The 9,341-nt window shown below is 41.6% G+C and overlaps 1 protein-coding gene across 1 annotated transcript; it reads right to left on the bottom strand.

Moving 5' to 3' along the window:
* Positions 1–6,969: 6,969 nt before the first annotated feature.
* Positions 6,970–8,921, bottom strand: LOC102210403 (uncharacterized). Its single transcript, XM_005752588.2, has 4 exons — positions 8,800–8,921; positions 8,662–8,720; positions 7,524–8,578; positions 6,970–7,456 (listed from the first exon to the last, which is right to left on the bottom strand). Exons 1-3 carry the CDS (start codon positions 8,838–8,840, stop codon positions 7,527–7,529), a joined length of 1,152 nt encoding a protein of 383 aa, XP_005752645.1. The 5' UTR covers positions 8,841–8,921; the 3' UTR covers positions 6,970–7,456; positions 7,524–7,526.
* Between the last annotated feature and the right edge of the window lie 420 nt (positions 8,922–9,341).

The following is a 9,341-nucleotide window of genomic DNA, read 5'->3' as shown; positions in this document are numbered from 1 at the left end:
TTTACAGTGAGTTTGGGGGATACACGTGTTCGCTTTCTCCCTCGGGGGAGGTGGGTCGTCAGGGGAAAGAGGGCACAGACTAAACAATATTATGGTTCATGTTTGGAGGCTACATAGACTCATGGACTGTGGTGTGGTATAATTGCTGTAACTTTGGATGCTATATACTCAGCCCCACAGGAACCACATTATTGGCTGTGAACAGATGTCTGTCATGGGAGGCCTGTGCAGTAGATTGTAGGACTTTTTTCTGTACTGTACACCTTAAAAACTGTAAACATACTGTAATAATACTGTTTCACACTGAGATCCGCTGGCTTGGCAGCAAACTGTAGTTTTTAAAACCAGTTTTAGTTAAATGTCGAGAGAGAAAAACGGCTTTCCCCCCAAAGTACGGTGAACCTACAACACCCCGACCTCTTCTCTTTGTCCCTTGATTGTATGACTTGACCCTTATATTCAAAAGTCACCTCTTTAGGACTGGTCCTCAACTCTAGATGCAGTCCAAGCTGCAGTGTATATATGATGTTGTACATTACACTTTCTCTTTCTCGACTTCTGTTGCTCTTCACCGTTTTTAATCTTTGACGAGTTTCCCTGCATCGAGAACGCCATGTGATTACTTGACGCCCGCCCTCTCCGTTACTTCAGCGCCTCACCCCGCTCGTATCACGCTGTGTGAGCGTGGGGACGGGGGTCGTTAAGCTGCTGTCAGATCCAGCGCCACCCCCTCCTCTCAGTAAACACAACTTCAACTTTCTGTTCGTCTGGGTGTAGAGAATATTAACACAAATCGGTTCCATTCGAGCTCCTTCATAAACGACAAACTAGACCTTGATGAAGAAACTGTTTTTATTTTATTTTTTTTTTCAGTGATGCGGATTCTGCATATTTGTATTTCAGATGATGTAGCTAAAAACTTGATGTAAATTCCTCTTTTTTCCTTTTTTTTGGCTTAATGAATATCATTTATTCAGTATGAAATCTTTATACTATATGTTCCACGTGTTAAGAATAAATGTACATTAAATCTTCGTAAGACATTTGCTGTGGATTTATTTATTATTCTTCTTGACATGGTTGAGGCCGCAGTGAATAAAGCCCTGAATTTTTTATTTGGCTCGCATTTCACTCGCGCTGAGACAATCTGATACGACTAAAGCAGCTCAGAGCGCTTGTGTTTTGCTGACGCTTTTGATATTTACACACGGATGCGGAGACACGGCACATCTCATCTCTGTGCAGTATGCTGCTTATTGAATGCACAGCCATGTTTTCCCATCCCTGTATTGATTGACATCTCACCCCCATGTTACAAGGCTGTCCTTGTCCCTGGGTCGCACATGCTGATATTTACATATATATTTACATTACTTGGGGAACAGCCAGAGCGCTTCGATACATACAGATAAGCTAGGAGCTGACATTTACTGCGAGAAAAGCTGACTTTTTTTCCCCTCCAGAATATCATCTGATGTTTTGACAAAAGTTGAATTCAGTTTGGAGACGGCAGAGCACCTGGTTTAATGTGTGATGGGGGGGGGGAGCACCCCTACTTATTTAGCTACAGCCGACAGGATAATGAAGTTTTAAAGTATTTCCATTCTTGTCCTCAACGGAGAGACAAAATAGCATCCATAAAAACAAAACAGTCGGCCTGAGCTAAATGTGGCACCAAGTACGTTTTCAAAGCCTGCTGCCGCTTCTTGATGTTGTTTTACTTTAGTCGTATTTATTCAGCAAGTCTCACTGAGATCAAGATGCAGGAAAAAAGTAAAGTCCCGGCTTGCTTTAGTGTGTGACTTTAGTGGAATGCTTCAAGGCAATGGATCTAAAATAACCCCAAGTGCTATAGATAAGTCCCAGAGATCACCTGCAAACTCAGATCGTAATAAAAGGAGAGATCTACATAAAGTGCAGCTTAAACGGCTCTAAAGGCTCACCAACCAATTTAGTATTGTACGTCTCACTCCCTACCACTGAACATTTGAGTTGACAAACGTTAACATGCTTTTTTCTTATTTTAAAATAATGAAACTGTACTTTGAGCTCAGAGACTGTGACTGAAATTGCACAGAAATCATTTGTTTGCTGATATATGTTGGGCTGTTTCAAATGTTTGATTTCAAATAATGTTGTTTTACATAGTTGCTCCATTTTTGCTCACTTGCATCTTGTAGTGCTAGCTAGATGGCTACATGCTGAAGTTCTGCAAGAAGAGCACTGACTGCTGTGTACATGAATACATGGCAGACATAAGAATGGGGGCCGGCTTAATGGTAAGTGGAACTGTGGGACGATTTGCAGGGCAAGTATCTCCTGGTATCACCTGAAAGCAATGCCAGGCTTTAGCACAAAATCAGCTCCCTTTATATTAATAGGTTTTATTTGCCTAATTTGATTTAATTGATTATTGATCGAAGATGGCAGGTCACTGTTCTCGATGGTTACCATTAACCCCTGCATGGGATTATAGTGTTTCCCACAGAAGTAGACAGTGTTTGTGGGAACAGCAGGAGGAGGCAACATGCAAAGTTTGATGGTGTGCTTCATCCTTGGTGAGCTTGATCTACACATTTGGACCTACTTTTACTGCTCAAAGGGAATCACCTGATGGTTTTAGTCCTCTCTCTAATACTAGAGTCTTTACTTACGATATAAACAATCAAAATTCAATGAAAGAGGTGCTCATCATTTTTATATATTCAAGTGCATAGTGTGGAAGATGTCATAGGGCTTTGAGGAAATCGTATGTAAAGCACAATATTTATGAGCGTTTTAAGTTGTAAATCAGTCAGATTTGACCCAAACACGACAGGAAGGTTAATTTTGTCCCACTGTAATCTCTTCAAGTCATTTGTCAGTAATGGCACAACAGCAGAGCTCTTTATAGAGTCCTTGTAGGGCGGTATCATGCTCATACTGCAACTCACCAGTGAATTATTTATGGCTGTAGAAGTCAGTTACATCTCTGTAACGGCTCGTTTTGACAGTGACCAGTTACTGTACACATTGATTGGGGTTATTTTAGGTAAGTTTGAATAATCTTTGATCAACACCAAAGAGAAACTAAAGCCTAAGCAGTAATTTATAATAGAGAGATGATGTTTGTTTTAAGGCGAAGTGGTTGAGTCTGTGCTGAACAACAGACCTCGACTTATGGAGCCAGTTATGAACTCTTCTTCTCTGTCAGCATCTCTGTAGATCCCTACTAAGGAGAGCCATTAAAACAACCCCCAGTTCATCTACGAACCTACTCAGCGCCATTCATACCGCCACCTGAAGCCAGCTGAGGCCTAAAGACATCTGTCATGGATTTCTTTTTTCAAAGAGCCATGACAAACACTCTTGACAGCCAGTAGTAAACACATGCTGCCAGAAATTTTCCAGGTCTCTAAAGAGATTCTCGAGCCGTTATAATCACATCAACAAAGCACTTAACAAATCTCCCAAAGCCCCGTCCCACTCATCCAGAGAGTCTTCCAATGTACAGTAGTGCTGGCAGCACTGATTCCAGAGCATGTTGTGCTGAGCTGCGTACACACTGGAAACGATTCACTCGTCGTGCATCGCTTTGAAGCTGCCAGCCGGTCGCTTGCAGACATTCCAGGCTCCCGTGACCTTATAATGTATTTACTAGCAGGTTATACATGTCAATCACGGGTCGTCTTCACTCTCATTGACTTCAGTCACTAACCTGAAAGTTTATTGCAGGTCCGGTCCACTTTGCCTCACCAGCAGTTATTTGACATGCAATTGCATGAAGTTGCCAAATATCTTTCACCTTCTATGGTCTCTGGTCACCACGTTACTTCCAGTGTGGACTCGTCCCCTTTCTTTCCCTTCCTTACAAAACAGATTTTAGATGAGTAAGTACTTTTTGATTGCCAACATCTGCAGTTGTTAAAGCAGTAGATGATCATATGCAGCATGTAGAAGGTTGGAGCAGGTTTATGATGCTTTATATGCATCAAATGAGGAATCGTGTCTTTCATTTTATTCATTTTATTTAACATTTACACTCAGTATTTAATTTGTATGAACTTTTTCCTATAAGTCAGCCGGCTCCTCTCTCTGCTCTAAAGACACGGTGCCCTCATCTGGTCACAACATCAAATTACAGCGTGTATCTGCATAACTGCTGTAAAAGTATGTCTTACCCCCCCTCACACCAGTGTGACAGCTGGTGGGAGCAACTCTAACACACTCACTTCTTGTATTGGGCCAACCTTTATTTCTTTATACTTCCAAGGAGCCAGACTTTGTTATCTTTTTTTTTTTTTTAAGCTATCAGGTTTTTCAGTGGATATTGGCTACTTTTGAACAAATTTCCACTCCTTGTACTTGTACATTTTCAGAAAATGCGTTTTTTGTGTGAAGTCACTTAATAAATACCAAAGAAACTCAAGGGATGTCTACTAAATCTTTAGTTATTGTGTTCCTAACAGCCTAACACAAAACAATCTGTTGAACAGCATCTGAAAAGTCATGCTCTTAAGATCTAAGACAAGATATCTAGCAATGACCTGACACAGGATTTGGCATCTGGCTGTTCAGTTCTACTGTTGATCAAAGCCTCATCTGAGATGCTTTCAGTGGATCAGTGGCTGTCAAGAAGCCACTCTTTAGGAAGGGAAATGGGGAGAAAAGACTGAGGTATTCAAAATTACACAAAAACCGGACTGAAATGAAATGGTAACAGGTGGTATGGAGAGCTGAAAATATTATTTTTGTTTTATTTGTCATCATTATATATGCAGGATGTCAGGAGAGAGGTACAAGGCACAAGAGTATCTACAGTCATCTGTAAAACATGAATAAATCTGTCTTATGTCAATATACTCTACCGCTACTATTAGCCTGAATGTAAAAATCCTATTACACTTTTTTAGGATAGAAGTATAACTTTGTAATAATGTAACAATTTAAAGAAAGAAGAAACTCTGGATTAAACTAAAAAAAAAGGAGGGGGAAAAAACAAGGAAACTATAAGTAATAAATTATTAATAAACGTCACAACACTGACAAGGAATGGTGACAGCTGGATGCTAGCAAACATCTGTATTTAGCGAAACAACAGGTTACTCTGGCAAACCAAAAAGAGTACGACCAAGAATAACCTTCATACATTAGAACATAAATATATAATGTTTTTAAAAGCACAAACTACACGAATAAGAATAAAAAAGGCTGACTCCGTCACACCTGCTCCAGAAATGTCCGATAATTAGGTCAACAACGTCACTGCACGATTCAACCGCAAGGGGGCAAACTAGGCTTTTCTGATGAGGGCGCTCTCCCTCAAATAAACAATGATACATCGTGTGTGTGTGTGTGTGTGTGTGTGTGTGTGTGTTCCGGTCATTTACTGTCCCTCAGGTTGGGGTATGTTGATACATAGTGAGCAGCCAGACATGAGCCACCTTCTTCTCCCAGGAGTTTTGTTTAGCTCACTGGAGTTTGGACTTAAAGAGTTTGGTTTGTGGCATCTTGCATAAAAGGAAAGCCAGAGGTTGGAGAGGACAACCTTAATGTAGACATTACATATGAACCTTATTTAGTTAAATGATTTTCATATTGTCATTGTCCCTTTAATCAGAGTGAATTCAGGAGGGAGAACGTAAAGCAGGCCATTATCCCCTTGTGATAGTTTGCTTTGTAGCTCAGTGTACATGGGTGAATATGGATGCACAAAAAGTGCAGTTGTTTACTGTGGAGCACTAAGGAACATGGAAGGTTATCAACAGCTCATATGTATATTTTTTGTTATATTAAGTATAATTGATATGAATGATCCCACAGTTCTGTTGTAATAACTTCAAACTATATATGTGCCCTTGTCAAGACGATGGGTCAGATTGGGAATCAAAAGGGGAAGAGGAGGATCCAGAGGAGCCTCATCCTAAGTACTTTGGCTTATATCCTTTTTGTTAATCTAAAAGGACCTGAAAGTATCAATGAGCTGAACATGCATTTGGTGATGCATAAATAGTAAAGTGACTGTTACTTCAGCACTAAAAGCACAACATGTTTCATTCATAAAAGCACAACATGTTTCATTCATAAAAGCTTTTACTCTCCATCCAAGTGCTTTCTATGTGACATTCACAATAACAAATGCACCAGGAATTACTCAGGGTTATTTGTATATAAGGCACCAAATCTCAAACTAGAGGTTTATTTGCAAGGTTCAGTGTTGATGACAAGCAGTCGACCATGAACTGTAAGTATAGGAAAACAACGTCCTCAGAGACTTGATTTTGGAAAAGTATCTTCACTTCTGCTCCTTTATGATGAAATGTTTCAGTCCACAAAAAAAAATTAAATATCCACCCACTCTGTGTATAGATTCAATTTCATGTTGCCATTTTGCCAAAAAAAAAAAAAAGGTTTTGCGAAACAAAAAACGTGATCACGTTGTGTACAATTATCAAGTGTTCAGGGAGTTACAAGTGTTTTTCCTTTGATAGTGCAGGATGGTTGTTTCTGTCCTGATGTGCGAGTGATAGCACTCAGGCTAGCTGCAGAGCTGATGCATTTGTCTGCAGGTCAGAGTGACCTGCTGGGGGTAACAAGGACACACACACACGATTGTCACAATACATGCCAGGACAGACCAAGGAATAGAAATCTACTCCTTGTTAGAAGGGTGCTCTTGTGGACCCAATAGATCCACAGTGGGTCTTCTGGTGCACTTTTTGGGTCCTTTTAACTCCGTGCCATCAGGAACTGTCTCACAGCGATTTTAGCATTTTCTCTAGAAATCCAACTGACATAGTCTGAACAATACGTTCAACTCAAACTCAGAGGACAGTGAGTTTGCCGAGAAATTATTGGAGTGTCCCCTTACAACACGGCCACAGCTGAACCATGACTCAGCAGCTTGAGCCATCAGCTAAGACTTAAGAAAAAAATAAAAAAAAGTCTCCAGAAAGTAAATAGCCCAGTCTCCCGTCCCCCACAGGAAGCAATTGAGATGTTTCAACTGATCTGACTCAGGACATTTTGTAGGCAGGGCGTTTACGCACAGCTCTTAACTGAGTCACGTTTTCTTTAATCTGGGCAGAGCAAGGTGCAAGTCATCCAGGCTAATACATACAATGACAAGTGTTTACAGTAACTGGACTCTGTCGTCACTGTATTGTGTCAGAAATGTCCTGTAAGCACTTCCTTCTACAATTTAAAACAAAAACCAAAACAAACAGTCGTTTGGAAATAAGCTAGAGTAAGATTGTGTGTTCTCTGAAGTGGATCTTTGCATCAGGAGCAATTTCGCCCCCCAAAGAGTAGTTTAGCATCACATCATTTACTCACTAGAGGGCACCAAGTCTACATCCATAGACACAAGCGTTGGCTTTTAATAGTACCTCACAACTGGGAGATGAAGTCAAGACAGAAGACAAGATTTCAATTTAATTTATTTAAGAAAACGTTCAGCTATGTCTTCTTGCTGCACCTGTTGGTAGGAGAGACACTTTAGATACCAGCCAGATATAAACAGAACAAAGTAATGAGATACTCACCTTCTAGTATCTTGGACGTAGCTTGATTGTCATCCATTTGGCACGCGGATGCTCAGATTTTCTTGGGTTGAGATATTCCATCTGCTGTGGGGGAGCTGTGGTAGTTTGTGGCACCTGCTCGACCTCTTTGTCACCAAGCCGTCTGATAGCATAGCCTCCAAAGTGTTCAGGGACCTCATAGATCCTGGTGTTACTTCCATAGGCAGGCAGACTATGAACTTCCTGGGCTGGATTCCTGATTCCCCATGGTGCTTGAAGAGGGTTGCTACTGGTGGGCCTCCGCTCTGCGAAGGTGTAGCTGGGTTTGTAGCTCACCATCATGTTCGAAGTGGAAGACGGCATGTAGCCTACTTGGGTGTTCCCAGTATTTGCAGGAAGCCATGTGTTTCCGTATGATTTCCTAAAGCCATGGACGGCGAAGTCTCTAGCAATACTTAAAGGTTCAGATTTATGTTGAGTGACCCGTTTTGCAGGAGCGCTTGCTGATGTTTGCCCCCGTACAGCTGCACTGGCAGGTTTCTGTGCTACAGAATGCTGAGAGGCTGGTTTAAACAAGGAGCTTCGTGTAAGAGTTTGAAGAGATGCGGCGCTGCTGGAGCCAGCCTTACTAGTTTGGGGTGCACCACGCTGAAACGGCCAAGTCATTTCCTTGTTGCTATCAGGAAGGCTGTTCTGGTTTTGACCGAGTCCATTCAGCGAGTTCCCACTTGCAACAGAAAGGCTAAAAGAGGAGCGGTTTGGCACCTCCAGAGCATTAACGCCCTTCACATTTGTGTACCAGTTAGGTTTTGTCACCAAGCTGCTCTGCACTAACCTTACCAAGCTTTGGGCTGGTTCTGAAACAGTCTGTTTATAGCTGCTAGCAGAAAGCCTTTCACTATAGCCTCTGTTAACTGTAGTTCCTGTGCTGAGGCTACTGCTGTGAGCTACTCGTGGAGAAATGAAGGCATGTCTGATTTGATCCTGGGAATAGCTGCCATCTAGTCTTCTTAGTCTACCATCTTGCTGTGAAAAGCCAACATATCCGTTAACGTTGTGCATCTGGGGGCTATATGCTGAGAAAGAAATAGAGTGTAAGCCCACTGTGGTAATCAATCACAGCACTAAAATAACTTAAACATATAAATTCCCCACTTACTTCGTGTAGCCCATGAACAGCACACATGCTCTGCTTGAACTAAGAAAATCAGCAATATCCTGCTCAGAAGCAAAACATCAAGGTCAGGAGAAATGGGACAACAACAAGGTTAAGAATAGCTGCAAAGTAGAGCCTTACCCCAAACCAGCTCCACAAGCCCTTCCAGATTTCCAAAGCATGCTGCCTTACTCAAAGCAACAGTAACACAAACACTCTGAAGCTGCTCACTCTGCATGTGTGTGCCGCAAAGAGGTGACATTTCTTGCAACCTGTATCCAATCACAGGCTAATGAGCAGATTGTTTACAGCTGCTGTTGTGCTGCTGTCAGGCTGAATGCTGGAGATTGTTCCAGAAAGCAGGTCTGACAAAGTCTCATCCTGAAGTCAGAGTCGATTAACTCATTTGTTGGTTACAGATGATCGGTTAGCTCAGTCGACTGTAACTTTGTTCACACAGAGTTACGTGTGTAGGGGTAGTGGAAAAAACCCCATCATCATCACCATGGCAACTGGGAAAATATAAAACTGAGCCTTGAGTTTATAAATCATTTTGGGGCTTTTTTTTCCCACCTTTATTAGAGAATTTTTGTAAAGATGAGACAGGAAAGTGGAGAAGATGTGCAGCGAAGGGACTCAGAGGGGTCAGAACCAAACCTGGGCTGTTATATTGAGACTCATGC

Source organism: Pundamilia nyererei, unplaced genomic scaffold (genome assembly GCF_000239375.1).
Source record: "Pundamilia nyererei isolate P.nyererei 1_Seehausen unplaced genomic scaffold, PunNye1.0 scaffold00367, whole genome shotgun sequence".
NCBI lineage: Eukaryota > Metazoa > Chordata > Actinopteri > Cichliformes > Cichlidae > Pundamilia > Pundamilia nyererei.
This window is presented reverse-complemented; position numbering and strand designations above follow the sequence as displayed.

Excerpts from the sequence above, each read along its gene's own strand:
- LOC102210403 (XM_005752588.2), bottom strand. The coding sequence starts at position 8,840 with ATGCTTTGGAAATCTGGAAGGGCTTGTGGAGCTGGTTTGGG. Across the intron at positions 8,721-8,799 it reads GCTTGTGGAGCTGGTTTGGG|GATATTGCTGATTTTCTTAG; the intron begins GTAAGGCTCTAC and ends GCTTCTGAGCAG. Across the intron at positions 8,579-8,661 it reads CTGTTCATGGGCTACACGAA|CATATAGCCCCCAGATGCAC; the intron begins GTAAGTGGGGAA and ends TTTCTTTCTCAG.